At 43.1% G+C, this 22359-nt stretch overlaps 2 protein-coding genes across 2 annotated transcripts in view; one reads left to right on the top strand and one right to left on the bottom strand.

Annotated features, from left to right (window-relative positions):
- Positions 1 to 6013: 6013 nt before the first annotated feature.
- On the bottom strand, positions 6014 to 15277 carry diras1a (DIRAS family, GTP-binding RAS-like 1a). Its single transcript, XM_061034684.1, has 4 exons — positions 15040 to 15277; positions 9423 to 9607; positions 8934 to 9104; positions 6014 to 7618 (listed from the first exon to the last, which is right to left on the bottom strand). Exons 2-4 carry the CDS (start codon positions 9558 to 9560, stop codon positions 7328 to 7330), a joined length of 600 nt encoding a protein of 199 aa, XP_060890667.1. The 5' UTR covers positions 9561 to 9607; positions 15040 to 15277; the 3' UTR covers positions 6014 to 7327.
- A 6918-nt stretch (positions 15278 to 22195) lies between these two features.
- The window catches only part of apc2 (APC regulator of WNT signaling pathway 2), a 53344-nt gene continuing 53180 nt past the window's right edge, over positions 22196 to 22359 (top strand). Inside the window, exon 1 of the mRNA XM_061034681.1 lies at positions 22196 to 22266. The gene's annotated coding sequence lies outside the window, so the exon portion shown is untranslated. The remainder of the gene's footprint in view (positions 22267 to 22359) is intronic.

The raw sequence follows: 22359 nt of genomic DNA, 5'->3' as shown, positions 1-22359 counted from the left end.
ACAATGTAGGCTCAGTCTAATAGTTTTGTTATAAGTCTACACTAATATACAGTGTTGGGCGTAAACAAAAGTAACGCAATTACAGTAATGTATTACTTTTTGCTGTAATGCAGTAATATAACGCATTACTAATAACATTTCGGTAATATTATACCCGTTACAAATCTTAGTAACGTGCGTTATAAGGCATTTTAACATGAGATGTGTTGTTTTTTAAGAATTCACCAACACCGCGACTCTGCAAGATATTCCGCAGACAGAGAAAAATACAGCGAATAAGAGTACTTCCTGTTCCTGTCGCTAATACCGCCGTAAAATAACAAGAAGAAGAAGGAATTCGCTAAGATGACAGAGACAGATTCAACATTTGCGAGATGGACATACGGCTAACTACTAATATATAATGTATTACATTTTGGAAGTAACTTGCCCAACACTGCTAATATAACTTACTAAAGAAGAAGAAGAATAATCTAGGCTACATAAATATTTTTACAGAATGCATTAACTACAAAAAAAAAGCTGTCGAAACCGCATACTATACTACTAGTACTGATTTGACCAAAATGCAGTATGCAGTATGCGAACAACTGCGAGATCCGCAGTATGCCAAAAATACCAGGATGTCGTACTGATTCGGGAAAAATGTACAGTATGCATCGGACCAGTCTACCTCGCGTACTGTTTCCCACAATGCAAAGTGCCAGGTCAGAGATCAAAATGCCAGAGCGCAGCTGTTTGAACTCGTCGTTGGCGGTGACTAAATATTTTGCCACATTATGAACCAATAACAAATATGACATGTTCATATATTTATATGTCTTACCACCTCGTATTTTCCTGCTTTGTAGACTGTACAGTGTGTGTGTCACAGCTGGACAAGCAGCTGCAGTTACAGAGAGCTTCGCTTGCTCTATTACTACAAATTATTCACAGCTGAGTAAAATCAGTTTAACCGTGCCAAGCATACTGCAAAATAACCGACGACTGGCTGTCATACTACATACTACTGTTGAACTCAGTATGCAGTATACAGTATATACTGCATACTGATTTAGATAGTAGTATGCGGTTTCGAAAACAGCCATTGTCTCTTTAGCCGAGCGCAGCCGGATTAGCATCTCAGTTTCCGCGGGTTTACCTGCTGAAGGTGTTTAAACCGATGCCTCGCTGTCTTAAGGGCCGTGGTGGTGTCAAGTGGTCAAAATGGCGGCTGTCAATACTTGACTCCTGTTAGCATTATCGCTAATCGTAGCTCCGCTAAAACTGCTTCAACGCGATAATAAAGACATTCTATATGTGACAAGGTCTTCACAATAAAAGTTCCAGGTTTAAATGTCGATGACAGACTTTTATTGTGAAACAGCGATTTCAGGAAATGGGGCTAGCGGTAAAGTGGAACCTGGAGGTACCTACCAAAACTTCAGCTTTAAACTAAAGAGTGAAACTAACTTATAAATGGTTTCTTATCCATCACTACGGTCACTTTATTCATTTCAGTATTTACCTTTTACAGTTATATTGTTTATATTAGTTCTGTTGTTCCATTATTCACCATGCACCTTATAACTTATTTAATATTTGCCTACTTGCACATAGTTCTGTATATATATATATATATATATGTATTTCTCGTTTACTGCACATAGTTCTGTTTACATCTGAAGTCCGATCACTGTCCACTTATATCTACTCCTTTATATTTTGTATTTTTAAGTTTAAGCTTTAAGTTGTATTTAAATTGACACTTTATATTTATATTTAAAATGTTTCGTCTACCTGCACTGTTGTTCATTTACTGCTCTGTGTGCCTTTGAATTGCCCCCCGGGGACAAATACAGTTTTTTGAATTGAATTGAATGAGGATATTTCTGAACATTTGTGTTTTCTAAAAAAAAAAAAAGAAGAGATTATGTGACATGATTCATCTCAAAGACATGTACTAATGTTTGCATTCATTGTTTGGACTTCACACTGTTTCTACTCTGTCAGATATTAAACTGATTTATCATCAGGTAGTATTTCTCTTTCTCTTCCCAGATTCTCATGATGAGTGTCTTCACAGCTCATACTCCCCCATGTGGTAAAAATGAGTATGAGTTATCTGGTAGATGCTGCCGTTTGTGTGAACCTGGTAAGATCCACACGAATGTTAAAGAAACTTTCATTAAAGTTTATCAGGTTAGATTTACATCCTAATCGTCTGTCACTGTTTCTGAGAAGGTGTTTTTTTATTTTAATAACTTAAAGACGCGATCAGCCTCTCTTAAATTCAGATCCAAAGCAGCTTTGTTGGCATGAAAGTATCAATAATACATAAAAGCATTAAAATACACAATTTCAGTGTTTCCTCAGCGGGTGGAGAGTGTGTCTGAAGCCCGACTCAGCTTTTTCTTTTCTTTTTTTTTACAAAAGTGTTGAAACTGAAACTCAGCTCAGTCGTCATCACGTCTTTCTACGTTCACATTGATTCTGTGACGGTGTCATATCGGCGTCCCAGTCTGTGAGGTCACATTGTGTTTCAGTGTTGCAGAAACACGGCACAGCGGGTGCTCCACGGTTACCTCTTGTGTATAATGTCGTCATACAACACCTGCACGCTTTATGATATTATGAAGCGTGCTCAGTTTACAAACAGAAAAAGGGACGCGCAGTCGAGTCCGCGTCTGCACATCAGAGAACAACACAGAGCATGACAGCTACTTTGTGTCTTATATTGAGTAATGTTAGTGAGATACAGACATGAAACTCTGGATTTCTCTATAATGAAGGCTGTCAGCCGCATGCTTGTGCTCGTGCATGAAGTGTACCGTGCCGTGTGGTCACACTGGTCAAACTAACTGGACTTTAGGGTTGAAGCGTGCTTGGGCACAGTACGGCCAGTGTGACCGCGCCCTAATACACAAATGAGATTATGAAGGTGTTTTCTCACATCACATCTGCAGATGTTTTCATATAAAGCCATCATTTTCTTTTTTGTGACATTTTAGTCTGTTACTACATCTTGATATGTGAATAATGTTTATCTGAATAAATGAAATTTAACACTCAAATAATCTCTCTCTCTCTCTCTCTCTCTCTCTCTCCACAATGACATAAGTTATTAGAAGAGGAGACGTGTTGAAGCGTACATGTTCTTTGTTCCTTCAGAAAAAATGATAACTCATTCTCTTCTGATTGTTCAAGAGTGATTAATCGCGATTAAACTTTTAATCGTTGCCCAGCCCTAATTTTTATTGATGAAGCCTTCAAAAAGCTGAGATCAGAGGTTTTTATTGTTCCTTTCACAGTTTTTTACTTTATACATCCAGTTATGTAAAACAGTCTTTCATTGTACTGAATTCTAAAATAATTAATGTGATGTCTTTCTGTTAAACTCTTTATTTCTGATTGAACTAAATCACGGTGAAGAAATGTATGACTCGTGATGTCAGAGCGCTGTGTGAGGCTACATGTCAGATAGACTCTAAATTAATGTTTAAATATATTTTTAGACCCTAAAGGTCGGCTTGTTTCAGTCTCATGAAGAGAGGCTTCAGTCTTTAAGCGGTCGCAGGTTTGACTCCTGATAATGATTGAAAATGACCAAAAGAAAAATCCTCAAAGCAGCGAATAAAAATGTCCGCAGGTCAGCTAGAAATACCAAAGAAGAAGTGAGATTTAAATATATTTTAATAAATACCTGCAGGGACTTGAAGTTTACATTTGGACTCTTTATGTTCTTGTTCCTCTTTTGAAGAGCGATCAGGCAGATGCTACAAAGTCCCTCTGGCCCCGGAAAACATTACAAAAATCCTTCATTCCCTCTGCAATAACCATTCTGAAAAAAAGTCAAATAGAACCCCTTTTTAAAAAGTTGTTATTTGTAACAGTCTGTACAGCGCTTTGTGTTTATTGTTTGATATTTGTCTGAATTTCTGTCACTATTGGGACCAGCAATAAAGTTTTTCTATCTTTCTATAAGAAGATTTGACCAAATCAAAGTGTCTGATTCTTGAACAATAACATTGAACTATTGAATGTGCACTGCTGACCTCTGGTGGTCAAAAACAGAACTGTCTGTTATTTTAACATCAACACTCTGAGCTAACCAGTTAAAATATTTCAGATCTTTTCAGTCATTGTCAGTAAGAATGAAACATGAGCATCAAGTGTGAGGGTAAGGCTGAATCTGCATGTCCTCCAGAGTTTTTACATTTTAAAAATGATTTACATACTTTATTAATCCCTGAGGGAAATTCTGGTTCACACTCTGTTATTTATAGACATGTCTCTCACACACATAGACCTGAATCACACTCACACACAAACAGGACCTGTGGACCAGTGGAGAGATGTCAGAGTGAGGCTGCTATGGAGGGAGCGCACCAGGGGGGGTTGGGGGTTCGGTGCCGTGCTCAGGCTGGTTCCTCTCCAGCTACCAGAGCAACTTTCATATTTTGATCCACAACGGGACTTGAACCGGTGTCTCTCTGGTTCCCAACCCAAGTCCCTACAGACTGAGCTACTGCTGCTCCAAACCCCCTGAGCCCCGAGTCTTTAAGGACCTCTAACTGACGTCACCTGGAGAGTGATCGAGTGCACTGTGAGGGCTTGAGATGGTTAAATAGGAACGGGAAAGCACTTTGTGACTGCTCTGTTACCATGACAACACACCGTCATGTCGTTCACCTTAGAGGCATCAGGACTTTTCTACGTTTTTTAACTTTCCTCACAGCCAAGGCACTTCTAAAACGCTCTGACATGTTTATTTAAATTTCTCCGTTGTGGGATAAAAAAAGATTTATATCTTTTATAAATTTATAACAGGAGGAATGTGCTCTCTCTCTTTCTTGTTTTTGTTTCTGTAAATACTTCTTTAGTAGACCGTAAAGAGGCTTTTTAGAATGGGTGTGTGTGTGACTTCCTGTGCGTCTGTAGCCAGCCTCTAGTGGACAGTCAAGGAACTGCAGGATTTTACACTTCAGCATCAGCTTCATTCTTCAACACCGCAGGTTGCTGCTTGATTTGAGCAGATTTGTTTCATTTTCAAACTTTTATCTTCAGACATACGAAGCACATCAAAGTTCATGTTAGAAGAAAAACATTTAAACTAAAAAATATTATATATAATATATAAATATTATATATATATATCCATATATATTCAGATAAAAATTCTCATGTTTTGCAAATCTGTGCACATGGATTTTTAAACTCAGGGATCGATTTACAAAATCTTTGTATTTGTTCTTACCTGAGTCTTCGGGGCTTCGTACAGAACATAGTGCTGACTCATGTGACATCACAGGAGGTCATGTGTCACATGTCAAACAGCTCCCCCTGGAGTCACTTACAGCTTAATACAACAAATAAACATGCAGCAGTCAAAAACATCTGGAAACACACACTGAAGTGAAAAATCACTGAAAGTCAACTTTAATGGATTTTGCAGAGGAGATAAGGGCTTTTAAGACTTTAAGGTTCATTCCTTTAAGAAAGGTAAACATTCAGGTAAGGCGTTAATGCTAATCGTCAGCTCACAAAACCCACAAGTGCACCAAAACATTTTTAAAAAAACATTCCAGCTCATCGTCGGGTTTGTTTCCTGTTCTAACTCGGCCTACTGGGTGCTGGCTAGCTTGTAAGCTAACGGAATCGTAGATGTGAATCAGAAGAGAAGAAGTTGTAGGGTCGAGCGTTCAGGAGCTATGCTAGCAGTTTCCCCATGTCACCAGTTTTTGTGCTAAGCTAGGCTAAACATTGTTCTGTATGTGGATCTGAAACATGAGAATCTGGAGAAGAACATTTAAAATAAATCCTGGACTGATCCTTTAAATTACATTTACAGTTTGAGGAGCTGCACGTTTCCACTGCTGCTCCGTTAGCAGTTTCGTGTTTTATGCTAACGGATGTCGTAACCTGTCGTGAGTTGTTAGCTTGTTTGTGCTCGTGGAAACGTTCAGAGTTCCCTGATGCTTTAAACGATGAACGTGTGTGTTGTTTCCTCTGCTGTCTGTCAGCTCATCACACACACACACACACACACACACACACACACACACACCTGTCAGCAGGAGAGCAAGCCGCTGAAACACTGCACTAACCGACCGTTAGCCTGTGTGTAGGCGTTAATGAGAGCAGGAAGCTGAGCTGAACATCCTGTTGTGTACGGTCTGTGATGAAGACGATCAATCAATGACAGTCAGGATGTCAGCTGTCTCATTGGCTAAAGGAATACTTCACTCTTCATGTTCATGTAGCTGCGTCAGGACTGCATGGTCATCAATAAGAGCTAACAGCGTGTGTGCTAATCCAGAGCGGATATCTAAGGTTAGGGTCCGTGTCCACATGGCGTTTTCTCGGGCGGTAAAGCGCTGGCTGTGCGCTCTGGAGCGTTTGCATGAAGCGTTTGTGCGCGGAAAAGTGCTGCACGTCCGTCCTGTCTCCATGACAACAGTCTGTTGACAACGGTTACCGCTGTATGAGCGACACTGCTCCGTTACTTTTTACTGCATGTTTTATATTTCCCGATCAGACACGGAGCGAGGAGGATGAGGGAACGAGATAAATGGCTAAGCTAAGCTAAGCTATGTTGAAAAGAGCGCCGGTTACGTTAACAACGCCTTTATGAACGGTACATTTTTTTCACTTGGAGCGGCCATGCAAAACAGGCGGAGCACTCGGAAAAAAAGATGCTAGGCGCTACGCTCTCCGGGCGGCCGCCTGCTGCTGCGAACGCTCTCTACTCGTTGGAAACAACGGACAAAAGAAAAAACCGCCAGGTGGACACGAGGCCTAATGGCTTTTTTGCATTTTAGGGGAAACTAAATGAAGCTCCTCGCCAATTTAAAGCCGAGTCCTTTTTACCAGCCGGGTTTCAGGCACTTTTTCCTTTAGTTTAGTTTTGTAGGAACTGCTTTAAAAAACCAACTGTGACTGTAAAATGTAGAACACATTGGATAAATACAGGTGTTTCCATTCAGACTTGGTGTTCATGTGAAACAGCGGAGTATTCCTTTAAGAGAAGGTGTGATGGTTGCCGTGGCAGCAGTCGGTCTGCTGTGTAAACTTTAAAGTGTTTTCGGGGGTTACAGACACATTCCAGGTCAGGGTAGGGACGAGCTCGAGGCCCTGTAAAGTTTCTCTAATCAACATTAATTTGTTCCTCTCGGCTTCACTGCTCAGACAGACGGAGGAGGACAGCCACCAAAGAAGAAGAAGAAGACGTCTCCCTCGTGATGCAGAGCTGAGGACAGACAGGAGGGGCCGTCTCACTTCCCCTCCCCCCCCCCCCCCTCTTGTTTCTGTTTTCCACATTCAGTTTTCTCTCCTCGTTTTCCTCGCTCTACATGATGCTGCACTTCCCCTTCAGCTTGTCGGCTCGTTTCTGTTTCCCCGAGCGCTTCCCGTCGATGCTCAGACTCATGTCCCTCTTCTTCTCCAGAGACAGCAGCTCCTGGAACAGCTCCTTCACATTGGAGTTGGTCTTGGCCGACGTCTCCATGAAGGCACACTTCCAGGCGTTGGCCTGAGCCTGGCCCTCCTTCGTGTCCACCTCACGCTGGTGCGTCTCATCACTCTTGTTGCCCACGAGCATGATGGGAATGGCCTCCACGGTGCCTTTGATGGCCAGAACCTGCAGGGACATGGATCGGGTCAGTCAGATTGTTGGGAGGCAACTTTAAGGGTTAAGGTTTTAGGAAATTCAAAAATGGTCAGAGAGGTTTTCTTACATTTTTTAACATTTCAAATCCTTCAAACTAATTCTTAAAAAACGTCAGGCTCAAGTTAAAGTCAAAGTCTGTATAAAATATGGACGTAGTCTCAGTGACGTCATCTAATGGTTTCAGAAGAGACATTATGAAGCCTGACGATGACAGTCGCCATGTTGGAAATCCTGACTAACTAACTTTAGATCAGACTGAGGCACGGGGCTCTATGGGGACTGACTCACTGCAGGAGACAGACTCTAGTGGACACTGGAGGAACTGCAGCTGTAAAGTTAGACATTTTAACATGGAGCTCTATGAGGACTGACTCACTGCAGGAGACAGACTCTAGTGGACACTGGAGGAACTGCAGCTGTAAAGATGGACATTTTAACATGGAGCTCTATGGGGACTGACTCACTGCAGGAGACAGACTCTAGTGGACACTGGAGGAACTGCAGCTGTAAAGTTAGACATTTTAACATGGAGCTCTATGGAGACTGACTCACTGCAGGAGACAGACTCTAGTGGACACTGGAGGAACTGCAGCTGTAAAGATGGACATTTTAACATGGAGCTCTATGGGGACTGACTCACTGCAGGAGACAGACTCTAGTGGACACTGGAGGGACTGCAGCTGTAAAGATGGACATTTTAACATGGAGCTCTATGAGGACTGACTCACTGCAGGAGACAGACTCTAGTGGACACTGGAGGGACTGCAGCTGTAAAGATGGACATTTTAACATGGAGCTCTATGAGGACTGACTCACTGCAGGAGACAGACTCTAGTGGACACTGGAGGAACTGCAGTTTTTTACTCCATGGCAAAGGGATAGTTCTGCTAGCAGGATAGCTAATTAGTTCAATAAAAACTGAAATATATTAGATAGAAGTTACTTGTTTTAACACTATAAACACTATAACAATGACTAAAGCCAGATTTAAGAGGAAGATATATCATTTGCAATGGATTGTGGGATGTGTAGTTCCTTGACTTTAGAAGAAAAACATGTACACAGTCTTGTACCTTTGCCTTTTTCTCGTCTTTTAACGCCGCTTTGGCACCAAATCAGATGTTTTATAGTCTCGATTATTGGGGTAGCTGGTTGTCATGGTTGCATGCTTCAATCTGAATATTTAGTTAAATGTCAACAGACGATTAGGAACCAGACCGCTGATGAAGTGGGCGGTAACTGTTGAGCTCTATTATCATCTGGAAACGTAAAGACAGTCAGTCACCTGCTGGTAAATGGGTTTGAGCTCCTCCAGTGATTGGCGGCTGGTGATGGAAAAAACCAGGATGAAGGCGTGTCCTTTGGAGATGGAGAGGCGCTGCATGGCGGGGAACTGATGACTTCCTGTTGTGTCTGTGATCTGCAGCGTGCAGACGCTCTTATCACAGCTGATCACCTGCAGAGAGGACAGGTGCTGCTCAATGACTGAACATGATGACAGAGTTTTGTTGTTACCACGGCAACAAAAACAGACATCCAAGGCTCCTAATACTGGGGGATTCTCGTTTTCAATGATCAGTACCAAAACATTGCCGACATATTTCTGCATGTTCGACACTTTGCAGGAGTTATTTGTGCCATTTGTGATTTATAGGTTTGTTACTTTTCGATACGATCGATCGGTAAGATAACAGATGGTCTCGTTTAAACGAACATTTTGTCGAGCTTCTAACTGAAGCAGGTAAACCTCCTGATGTGTGGGTTCAGGTCTCACCTGTCTGTAGGTGTCCTCCACTGTGGGGATGTAGGTGTCTCTGAACGTGCCTTTCACAAACCGAAGGACCAGCGAGCTCTTCCCCACCCCCCCGGCTCCAAACACCACCACCCGGTAGTCGTTGCTCTGCTCGGGCATGCTGGGAGTTTGAGTTTGCCTGCTGCTCTCGATAGATGACCTGAATGCTGAAGAGGAGACAGAAATTATTAATGATCGAGTGAGAAATGAACATAAACATAGATACATGAACTCCATCTCGCATCAACAGCCAGATTAACACATCAGAAGAGTAAATATCTGAGGTCAGGATCAGAGCTGAAGAGTTTGGACACAGCGAGGCGGGAACACTTCAACCCCCTGAATGTAATTCATCTGAGAGCCATCAACAGTAAGAGCTCAATCAAAACCTCTCAGCTGTTTGATTCTCTTCCAGTCCTTCAGCTGGATGCCCGACCTGCAGGTCATCTCCATCACAATGAGCCTGTGTGTGTGTGTGTGTGTGTGTGTGTGTGTGTGTAGCCCTCAGCCTCCTCATTAGATGTTAGATGTTAGCCTCCCATCAGATGGTTCGGTGTTTAAAGTGTTCAGTTAAACTAACAGATTGTCTTTAACACCTAGTGTTTAAAATGGGTACTGCAGTCTAAATTCTAAACATTGTAGAGAGCTGCCCCCCCCCCCAGACTTTGAAAGACGATGTTTTGATGATGTAGAAAGAAAGAGTCTTCTGCTCAAACTTTCCTGTTCTGTGTCGGGGTCGGGTTGAAGCATTTCTACTTTTACCTTTCGTCCTCCAGAACAGAGAAATGTTTGAGGCGATGTTAGAAACATCCTCGTGAAGTCCAAACCTGCAGAAACCTTGTGATGTTTTTCTGAAGTTTTTATTCTCGGATCAGCCGCCGTTCACCGACGTCAGCGCTCCTTATCTCACCACGGAGTGAGAGCGGTGACTAATCAGCCGCTCGTTAATCAATCTGCCTCTTGATAGCATCCATTGTGTTTCTGTGTGTCGCCATGGCAACACCAGCATGTGCTATGTGTGTGTGTGTGTGTGTGTGCTGTGTGTGTGTGCTGTGTGTGCTGTGTGTGTGTGTGTGCTGTGTGTGTGTGTGTGTGTGTGTGTGTGTGTGTGTGTGTGCTGTGTGTGTGTCTGTGTGTGTGTGTGTGTGTGTGTGCTGTGTGTGTGTGTGTGTGTCTGTGTGTGTGTGTGTGTGCGCTGTGTGTGTGTGTGTGTGTGTGTGTGTGTGTGTGCTGTGTGTGTGTGTCTGTGTGTGTGTGTGTGTGTGTGTGCTGTGTGTCTGTGTGTGTGTGTGTGTGCGCTGTGTGTGTGTGTGTGTGTGTGTGTGTGTGCTGTGTGTGTGTGTCTGTGTGTGTGTGTGTGTGTGTGTGTGGGGACGGACAGTATACAGAGCACAGCGCACAACATGTCATCATCAGGAGGGGACGTTGGCATGGCAACACAACTGCCCACACTGTATGACATCACTTCCTGTGTGTGGGCAGGTGGCGGGGGAAACACCACAGAGAGTGTGAGGAGTCGTCTCTCAGGAACAGAAATAAACCAGAGCGGATCAATACAAGACAAACTACACAGAGGGTTCCCCAAGATTCATTCATATTATTATCATAGAGTTATATTTACATAAAAATAAAACTCTTTAAAAAGAGAAGAGAGGATTAAAAGCTGTAACACGTCAGTCCAATAAGAGACTTGAAACGTCTTTCAACATGGCGGCACAGAACGACTTCCTGTTCGAGCGAGGAGCGAGGAAACGAAAAAGAAGAGACATGAGACGGACCCTCTGATCCCAAACATCCCCATGATGAACTCCATGTTTGCAGGACTTTTCCATGAGTCTTCTGAGTGACCATCAGTAACCATGGCAACCATCAGTGCCTCCATAAATCTACGTTCAAATAAAGTGGATCCGTATGATCACATCCACTTAGAACTGTCAATAACCTTCCATCATCTCTTCTCTGACATCATTCAAGCTGCAAAACCCCGAAACATGCAAACAGGAAGAATCAAGATTTACTTGATTTTTTAAATAATTAGTCCAACGTCATAAGGCCCTATTGACCGTGTTGACCCTGTGTTGCCCCAGCTACTGTCCTGGGGCAGGCCAGTAGCGCGGCCAATATCCATATTGATATTGGCCCCAAAAATCCCGTATCAGTCGGTCCCTCGTATCGACAGCACCAAGAAAAAGTTAGTTTAGTAGTTTTAGTCTAATGTGATTTATTCATGTGTGGCTACATTGGCAAATTAACAGCAGGAAATAATCACAGTCTGTACCGTCTAAAATAAGAATCAACTTCACAACATCAGAGTGAGAGCAGACGTGTGGGAGCACACACACACACACACACACACACACACACACACACACAGCACACACACACACACACACACACAGACACACACACACACACACAGCACACACACACACACACACACACAGACACACACACACACACAGACACACACACAGACACACACACAGACACACACACACACACACACACACACACACACACACACACAGACACACACACACACACACACACACACACACACACACACACACACACACACAGACACACACACAGACACACACACACACACACACACACACACACACAGACACACAGACACACACACACACACACACACACACACACACACACACAGACACACACACACACACACACAGCACACACACACACACACACACACACACACACACACAGACACACACACACACACACACACACACACACACACAGACACACACACACACAGCACACACACACACACACACACACACACACACACACACAGACAGACACACACACACACAGACACACACACACACACACACAGACACACACACAGACACACACACACACACACACACACACACAGACACAGACACACACACACACACAGACACACACACACACACACACACACACAAACACACACACACACACACACAGACACACACACACAGACAGACACACACACACACAGACACACACACACACACACACACACACACACACACACACACAGACACACACACACAGACAAATACACACACACACACACAGACACACACACACAGACAAATACACACACACACACACAGACACACACACACAGACACACACACACACACACACACACACACACACACACACACAGACACACACACACAGACAAATACACACACACACACACACACACAGACACACACACACAGACACACACACACACACACACACACTCTGCAGTTTCACACTTTCAGTTCTTCACTTGTTTGTTCTGAACATTTTCTCATGAATATTCTGAGATTAATGTCTCAGACTTCTTCTGATGCCACTTCAACAAATTCAGCAGATCACTGTTCAACACGAGTCTGCCTCTCCATCCATCCATCCTTCCATGCATCCATGCATCCATCCATGCATCCATCCATCCATCCGTACATCCATCCATCCATCCATCTATCCATCTGTACATCCATCCATCTATCCATCCATGCATCCATCCATCCATCTATCCATCTGTACATCCATCCATCCATCCATCTATCCATCTGTACATCCATCCATCCATCTATCCATCCATCCATCCATCCATCTATCCATCTGTACATCCATCCATCTATCCATCCATCCATCCATCCATCTATCCATCCATCCATCCATACATCCATCCATCCATCCATCTATCCATCCATCCATCCATCTGTACATCCATCCATCCATCCATCTATCCATCTGTACATCCATCCATCCATCTATCCATCCATCCATCCATCCATCTATCCATCTGTACATCCATCCATCTATCCATCCATCCATCCATCTATCCATCCATCCATCCATCCATCCATTTATCCATCTGTACATCCATCCATCCATCCATGCATCCATCCATCCATCCATCTATCCATCTGTACATCCATCCATCCATCCATCCATCTATCCATCCATCTATCCATCCATGCATCCATCCATCCATCCATCTATCCATCTGTACATCCATCCATCCATCTATCCATCCATCCATCCATCCAGCCATCCATCTATCCATCTGTACATCCATCCATCCATCCATCTATCCATCCATCCATCCATCCATCTATCCATCTATCCATCCATCCATCTATCCATCCATCTATCCATCCATCCATCCATCTATCCATCCATCCATCCATCTATCCATCCATCCATCCATCCATCTATCCATCCATCCATCCATACATCCATCCATCCATCCATCTATCCATCCATCCATCCATCCATCTATCCATCCATCCATCCATCCATCTATCCATCCATCCATCTATCCCTCCATCCATCCATCCATCCATCCATCCATCCATCCATCCATCTATCCATCCATCTATCCATCCATCCATCCATCCATCCATCCATCTATCCATCCATCTATCCATCCATCCATCCATCCATCTATCCATCCATCCATCCATCTATCCATCATCCATCTATCCATCCATCTATCCATCCATCCATCCATCCATCTATCCATCCATCCATCCATCCATCTATCCATCCATCTATCCATCCATCCATCCATCCATCCATCCATCTATCCATCCATCCATCCATCCATCCATCCATCCATCTATCCATCCATCTATCCATCCATCCATCCATCCATCCATCCATCTATCCATCCATCCATCCATCCATCCATCTATCCATCCATCCATCCATCCATCCATCCATTTTCTTCCTCCTATCAGAGGCCGGCTGGCGGTGGTCACATGTTCCAGCCCGGTGGATCCTGATGCGTTCACACATCACTCTGTGTTACTGACTTCATCTATTAACTTTTCTTCTAAACTTTCCACTGTTGAAGCGGCTCTCTGCTCCTCGTGGTTATTCAGAGTTCATTTCTGAAGACGTGCACAACCAATGCTCCAAACCACCACAGGATACACAAGGCTGCTGTCAGGTGTTCATGTGAGCAGGTGTACTCAGGGTGTTAATATCTCTGTAACTCAAAGTCTGCTCTAACGGCTCAGAGTGAAGTTTAAAATGTAATTAGACTTGTAATTGATTATTTCTTACACAGTGGTGTTCAAACTTTAACAACCTCCATGTTCAAGATGAACCAAAGATGAAATATAAAACCTGAACTCTGTTTCTTCTTTAGTACTTTAATGAATCACGGAGAACATCTGTTACCTGATGAAGCATCCAAACATGCCCCATGTTAAATCATCTTATTATGAGTTATTATTAAGAATATAAAGATATATCACGTTATTTTCTATGATGATTTTTTTTGACGGTCACAGTCTCGTGCTCTCTGTCGTCACGACACAAAAATACTTATACAACACACGTGCACACACACACACGCACACGCACAATCAGCTGACCTGCTGCTTTGTTCTTGTTTCTATCAGACTCGTTATCTCCTCATCATGTTAATCAGACTCCCATCAGGAGCAGACATTGTCTTTGATGAACGTGCACATTCACAAACAAACACACACATTGATGTTATAAATAAAAATCAAAGCTTGAGCAGCAGCAGCAGCAGCAGCACCGTGGACTGTGGAGCTGCTGGACTCACCGTGTCTCTGCGGAGCGTCGCTCTCTGTGTATGCGGGCTGCCTTCACTCCTGAGCGGCTGTGAGCATCATGAACCCCCCGCTCTCTGACTCACAGCATCATCATCATCATCATCATCATCATCATCATCACCCTCATCATCATCATCAGACCTGCTGCTGATCAGCACACATCAGCCCTCCTCTTCCTCCTCCTCCTCGTCCCTCCTTCATCATCATCACCTCCTCCTTCCTCAGAGCGGATGCAAAATCAAGAAGAAAAAGAAGAGACTACTATTCCGGGATTTCCCTTGTGTTTTTTCAGAATAAAAGCCTGAAATGTGTAAACCTTCAGAACTGGAAGCTCTGCCGGGGAAAAGAAATAAAGCTGAAAAATCTGAAACAATGTAATATAAAACACATTAATAATTACAATGAAGGAGACGTTTGGTTGAGATAATTCTAATATGTAGATTATTTATTTGAGTTTTGAAGACCGTCCCAGTGAAAATGTTGCAAAATATGAAAAAATAATAAATAAATTAGACACTTTTTATTTTACTCTGAAGGTTTAGTATCACAGAACCGGAAGTATCATGTCCAGCCGCCTCTCTGACACCTCCTCCTCCTCCGAAAGTAAAAATAAATTTTCCCTCCACACCTTCACCTCCATCAGCGTCACCAGGTGACGTCATCAGAAGAGAGAAAAGACTGAAAAGGAAGAAAACATATAAATAAATATGAATCCATATTTATTTGTGTTTAACTATAAACTTAGATATAATAACATGAATGTAATGTATTTATTATTTGATATGTCAAGCACTTTTGTGTGGCATTTCCTACGGTGACTGGGAAGTTCAAAACAAAAGTACAAAATATGAAACACTTTTACATTTTAGAAAATGTACTATGGGAGGTAGAGCCTTCAGTTATCAGGCCTGCTCGTGGTACCTACAGTCTCTAAATGTACTATGGGAGGTAGAGCCTTCAGTTATCAGGCCTGCTCGTGGTACCTACAGTCTCTAAATGGACTATGGGAGGTAGAGCCTTCAGTTATCAGGCCTGATCGTGGTACCTACAGTCTCTAAATGTACTATGGGAGGTAGAGCCTTCAGTTATCAGGCCTGCTCGTGGTACCTACAGTCTCTAAATGTACTATGGGAGGTAGAGCCTTCAGTTATCAGGCCTGCTCGTGGTACCTACAGTCTCTAAATGTACTATGGGAGGTAGAGCCTTCAGTTATCAGGCCTGATCGTGGTACCTACAGTCTCTAAATGTACTATGGGAGGTAGAGCCTTCAGTTATCAGGCCTGATCGTGGTACAGTCTCTAAATGTACTATGGGAGGTAGAGCCTTCAGTTATCAGGCCTGATCGTGGTACAGTCTCTAAATGTACTATGGGAGGTAGAGCCTTCAGTTATCAGGTCTGCTCGTGGTACCTTCAGTCTCTAAATGTACTATGGGAGGTAGAGCCTTCAGTTATCAGACCTGCTCGTGGTACAGTCTCTAAATGTACTATGGGAGGTAGAGCCTTCAGTTATCAGACCTGCTCGTGGTACAGTCTCTAAATGTACTATGGGAGGTAGAGCCTTCAGTTATCAGGCCTGCTCGTGGTACCTACAGTCTCTAAATGTACTATGGGAGGTAGAGCCTTCAGTTATCAGGCCTGCTCATGGTACTTACGGTCTCTAAATGTACTGTGGGAGGTAGAGCCTTCAGTTATCTGGTCTGCTCGTGGTACCTACAGTCTCTAAATGTACTATGGGAGGTAGAGCCTTCAGTTATCAGGCCTGCTCGTGGTACAGTCTCTAAATGTACTATGGGAGGTAGAGCCTTCAGTTATCAGACCTGCTCGTGGTACCTACAGTCTCTAAATGTACTATGGGAGGTAGAGCCTTCAGTTATCAGGCCTGCTCGTGGTACAGTCTCTAAATGGACTATGGGAGGTAGAGCCTTCAGTTATCAGGCCTGCTCGTGGTACCTACAGTCTCTAAATGGACTATGGGAGGTAGAGCCTGCAGTTATCAGGCCTGCTCGTGGTACCTACAGTCTCTAAATGTACTATGGGAGGTAGAGCCTGCAGTTATCAGACCTGCTCGTGGTACCTACGGTCTCTAAATGTACTATGGGAGGTAGAGCCTTCAGCTATCAGGCCTGCTCGTGGTACCTACAGCCTCTAAATGTACTATGGGAGGTAGAGCCTTCAGTTATCAGACCTGCTCGTGGTACCTACAGTCTCTAAATGTACTATGGGAGGTAGAGCCTTCAGTTATCAGGCCTGCTCGTGGTACCTACAGTCTCTAAATGTACTATGGGAGGTAGAGCCTTCAGTTATCAGGCCTGATCGTGGTACCTACAGTCTCTAAATGTACTATGGGAGGTAGAGCCTTCAGTTATCAGGCCTGATCGTGGTACAGTCTCTAAATGTACTATGGGAGGTAGAGCCTTCAGTTATCAGGCCTGATCGTGGTACAGTCTCTAAATGTACTATGGGAGGTAGAGCCTTCAGTTATCAGGTCTGCTCGTGGTACCTTCAGTCTCTAAATGTACTATGGGAGGTAGAGCCTTCAGTTATCAGACCTGCTCGTGGTACAGTCTCTAAATGTACTATGGGAGGTAGAGCCTTCAGTTATCAGACCTGCTCGTGGTACAGTCTCTAAATGTACTATGGGAGGTAGAGCCTTCAGTTATCAGGCCTGCTCATGGTACTTACGGTCTCTAAATGTACTATGGGAGGTAGAGCCTTCAGTTATCTGGTCTGCTCGTGGTACCTACAGTCTCTAAATGTACTATGGGAGGTAGAGCCTTCAGTTATCAGGCCTGCTCGTGGTACAGTCTCTAAATGGACTATGGGAGGTAGAGCCTTCAGTTATCAGGCCTGCTCGTGGTACCTACAGTCTCTAAATGGACTATGGGAGGTAGAGCCTGCAGTTATCAGGCCTGCTCGTGGTACAGTCTCTAAATGGACTATGGGAGGTAGAGCCTTCAGTTATCAGGCCTGCTCGTGGTACCTACAGTCTCTAAATGTACTATGGGAGGTAGAGCCTTCAGTTATCAGACCTGCTCGTGGTACCTACAGTCTCTAAATGTACTATGGGAGGTAGAGGCTTCAGTTATCAGGCCTGCTCGTGGTACCTACAGTCTCTAAATGTACTATGGGAGGTAGAGCCTTCAGTTATCAGGCCTGCTCGTGGTACCTACAGTCTCTAAATGTACTATGGGAGGTAGAGGCTTCAGTTATCAGGCCTGCTCGTGGTACAGTCTCTAAATGTACTGTGGGAGGTAGAGCCTTCAGTTATCCGACCTGCTTGTGGTACCTACAGTCTCTAAATGTACTATGGGAGGTAGAGGCTTCAGTTATCAGGCCTGCTCGTGGTACAGTCTCTAAATGTACTATGGGAGGTAGAGCCTTCAGTTATCAGACCTGCTCGTGGTACAGTCTCTAAATGTACTATGGGAGGTAGAGCCTTCAGTTATCAGGCCTGCTCGTGGTACCTACAGTCTCTAAATGTACTATGGGAGGTAGAGCCTTCAGTTATCAGGCCTGCTCGTGGTACCTACAGTCTCTAAATGTACTATGGGAGGTAGAGCCTTCAGTTATCAGGCCTGCTCGTGGTACTTACAGTCTATAAATGTACTATGGGAGGTAGAGCCTTCAGTTATCAGGCCTGCTCGTGGTACTTACAGTCTATAAATGTACTATGGGAGGTAGAGCCTTCAGTTATCAGGCCTGCTCGTGGTACCTACAGTCTCTAAATGTACTATGGGAGGTAGAGCCTTCAGTTATCAGGCCTGCTCGTGGTACCTACAGTCTCTAAATGTACTAAGGGAGGTAGAGCCTTCAGTTATCAGGCCTGCTCGTGGTACCTACAGTCTCTAAATGTACTATGGGAGGTAGAGCCTTCAGTTATCAGGCCTGCTCGTGGTACTTACAGTCTATAAATGTACTATGGGAGGTAGAGCCTTCAGTTATCAGGCCTGCTCGTGGTACCTACAGTCTCTAAATGTACTATGGGAGGTAGAGCCTTCAGTTATCAGGCCTGCTCGTGGTACCTACAGTCTCTAAATGTACTAAGGGAGGTAGAGCCTTCAGTTATCAGGCCTGCTCGTGGTACCTACAGTCTCTAAATGTACTATGGGAGGTAGAGCCTTCAGTTATCAGGCCTGCTCGTGGTACCTACAGTCTCTAAATGCATCTAATCCCATCTCCCCCCATCTAAATTTTCCTTTGCAACATAACAATGAGTAATGTCTTTTACCCACTCTTTTGTAAAGCATTTCTTATGAATTGGCGCTTTACAAAAAATGATTGATTGATCGATTCTTTGATAAATAACTTCCATCTCACATTTAGTATTTGGTCAAATCCCTCTCCAATCCCTCTCTCTATGTTGTTTGTAAATTTGTCTCAGCACTCATAAAATTGTTCTGCCACTTTTTTCTGCACATTTGTTTTAAAAAATGTAAATCAGTTTTGTTCTATGTAAAAGTGTTTTGTTTTTGTAATTTTGTTTTCTAAAATGAACATGTGTCTCATGCTGTCAACTGTTTGATTTCACACTTAAATTTGGTTTGCACTCCATAGCCACAGTAATTTGATCCTTTTTAGATCATAAATAAGGGACAAACAGAGAAATTCAAACATTAATTTAAAACACAATAAAACTTAATATTTGTAAAACATGAAGGGAGACATGTAAATTGGAGACACCTACAAATGTTCCTTTTTTATTGTTAGTAGCGAAGACAGTAAAAAAGAAGTCTGAAAAGCTTCCAGTTGATGGATTTTGTGATTTTTATCGAATCAATCAGAAAATTAAAAGAAATCAATCAAATGAAGAAATAATATACAGCAAATGAAGTGTGTGTGTGTGTGTGTGTGTGTGTGTGTGTGTGTGTGTGTGTGTGTGTGTGTGTGTGTGTTTTCATTAATCCTCTTTAATCTGATCTAATCTGATGTAATCTAGTTAATTTCTTTAAATCAGTTAAAGCGATGAGACAGGGCAGGAATCATAAACTGACCTGTGACCCCCTCTGGTGGCGAGACGAGGTACTGCAGACAGGAAACACCTTAACTACCACAGTCAAAGCACAACCAGGGACAAGGACTGCAAATTAACCAAGAAGTCCTCTCTACATCACAAGTTTCACTTTAATTACATGTAACGACACCTTTATATATATATCCTGACAAACAAATAAATAAACAAGAAAACAAAAAGCAAACAAGCAAACAATATAACAAAGCATATCACGGCTGCTTCTCTTGAGCTGGTTTAAAAAACAACCAAAGGCCAATCCAGGTGCATGCTGGTCCTCTAAGTATATACAGAAAAGGTTCATGATAACTAAATAAATAACAACATCCAAGATTAGTGAAATAAATAACTAAATCAACAACAAATAAAAAACTCCTTCAATCAAACACTTTGAAGAACACAATCCATTAATTCTCAGGATCAATCAGTGAGCTGTGTAGAGAGTGAGATGATAAAGGTATCTTACTATCTGATCATTAAGGAAACATGTTGAAGTGCTGGCTTCTCTGACAACAATGCAGCAGCCAGTATGTCCTCCTTCTAACTTTAGATTCTGCTCCTGAATGCTCTGGATTTGTTTGGACCAGAGAAGGTAGACGCTTTTAAGACACGCCCCCCACACGGCCGTTTTGGACGCCCCTCGGTTTATCAGATATGAGAGCAGTTATCAGGTCAACAGGTGTTGCAGCGATGGAAGCGGGCAAGAGAAGTGGTTCAGATAGAAGTGATTGTACCCGACCTAAAAAGCCTCTGCATGTTTCTAATAAGCTCCACGAGCAGAAACGTGCTCAAACTAGGATCAATATTGGAGATGCTTTTGAAAAATGGAGAGAGGTTAGAACACAGAAAGGTTTACAGACCCATGCAGAGCTGGATAAACACTGAAGCTTCAGAGTCCACCACATGGTGACCTGTGTGAGGAGGGGGGGAGACAGCTCTCTATGATGTTTAGAATTTAGACTGCAGTACCCATTTTAAACACTAGGGGTCAGAGTTACATATTTCTCCTTTAAAGCTCCTATGAAGAACTTTCAGTTTGTTTCGACTTTGGCGCACCTTGTGGTCAAAGATTAATCTTTTATGGTTACTGGAAAATTTTAATCTCGTCGTGAGTCTCAGCTCATAGGAGCCGATAAAAATCGGACATAACCTTCAGGTCTGACAAGATTAATGAATCTAGTAGTGTTATTAACCTGCATTGTTTATCATGTCCAGCAGGGGGCGACTCCACTGGTTTGTCCTGGTTGGCTGTTGTTATGGTCTTAATCTCTTCTTCAACACAGCACATTGTTCATTTAGTATATTACGGTCTCATTTAGAGTCAAAGAGACGAGAATTGACTTGGGATTGACCAGTTGCTACCATGGCAACCTTAAAAATGTATTGAGTAGCGTTCGGTTACACTAAAAGAAGCTCTGAGTTGAATGCTGTCCATTTTTCCCATGTAAGAATATTTTGCCTGAGGAAGTGACCATATTTGGACAAGGGGGTGGAGCTGGAGAGGAGGGAGGGTTCAGTTTTCACCCTCTTGTCCAAATATGGTCACTTCTGGTTCTAAAAATAAAGATGGCGATGGTGTAAATTGACCAGAGAGCAGTGGGAGGAGTTAGGGTGATGAAAAGCAACATGGACACCTCCAGGAGTCCCAATCCACAGATTGATTGATTTAATGACACTAAAGAGGAGTAAGTTGATAATAAAGACGATAGTTACAGCCAAACTCTACTGATGATGCACCGAGCAGCCATGTTGGATTTTAACTCGGACTACTGAAGGTTCTCAGAGTTTCTGACTGCAGGTGATTTCTGATGATGTATCCGACCAGTAACTCTGGATTTCTTTCTTTATTTACCTTAGAGATAAAATGGGATGAAACCATTGTTCTCGACATTGTTGCCTCCAAGTGCAAAATGGAAAAAAAAAATTCTTCCTTTCATTTTTTTTCTCTAATGTCTGACCCTAATCGTCTTCCGTAGAAAACGGACTGGGCTTCCAATTAGAAAATAAAACATACCTCACAATATCAAAACAGATTATTTAGAATATTTAAAACATGACTTTAAAAATAATGAAGCCACCATTAAAATAAAAACAAATCCAACAAATAGAAAAGCAGGAGGGAATGACCACCCCCCCCCCCCCCCCCCCCCCCTCCTCTCTCTCTCTCTCTCCCTCTCAGTGATCTTCAGCTCGGCTCGGAGTCATGAGGTAAGCACCGATCTCTCCGTCTTTTCTCCGCCTTTAACCCACATTCAGCTCATTTTTTTAATCCGTTCTGACCCGGGCTAAACCGTCCGTGTG

This window comes from Labrus mixtus, chromosome 3 (assembly GCF_963584025.1).
Source record: "Labrus mixtus chromosome 3, fLabMix1.1, whole genome shotgun sequence".
Lineage (NCBI taxonomy): Eukaryota > Metazoa > Chordata > Actinopteri > Labriformes > Labridae > Labrus > Labrus mixtus.
This window is presented reverse-complemented; position numbering and strand designations above follow the sequence as displayed.

Coding starts and splice junctions, on each gene's coding strand:
- diras1a (XM_061034684.1), bottom strand. CDS start 9,560: ATGCCCGAGCAGAGCAACGACTACCGGGTGGTGGTGTTTGGAGCCGGG. Junction 9,105..9,422: donor TGGAGGACACCTACAGACAG/GTGAGACCTGAA, acceptor TCCTCTCTGCAG/GTGATCAGCTGTGATAAGAG. Junction 7,619..8,933: donor TCAAACCCATTTACCAGCAG/GTGACTGACTGT, acceptor ATGTCCCTGCAG/GTTCTGGCCATCAAAGGCAC.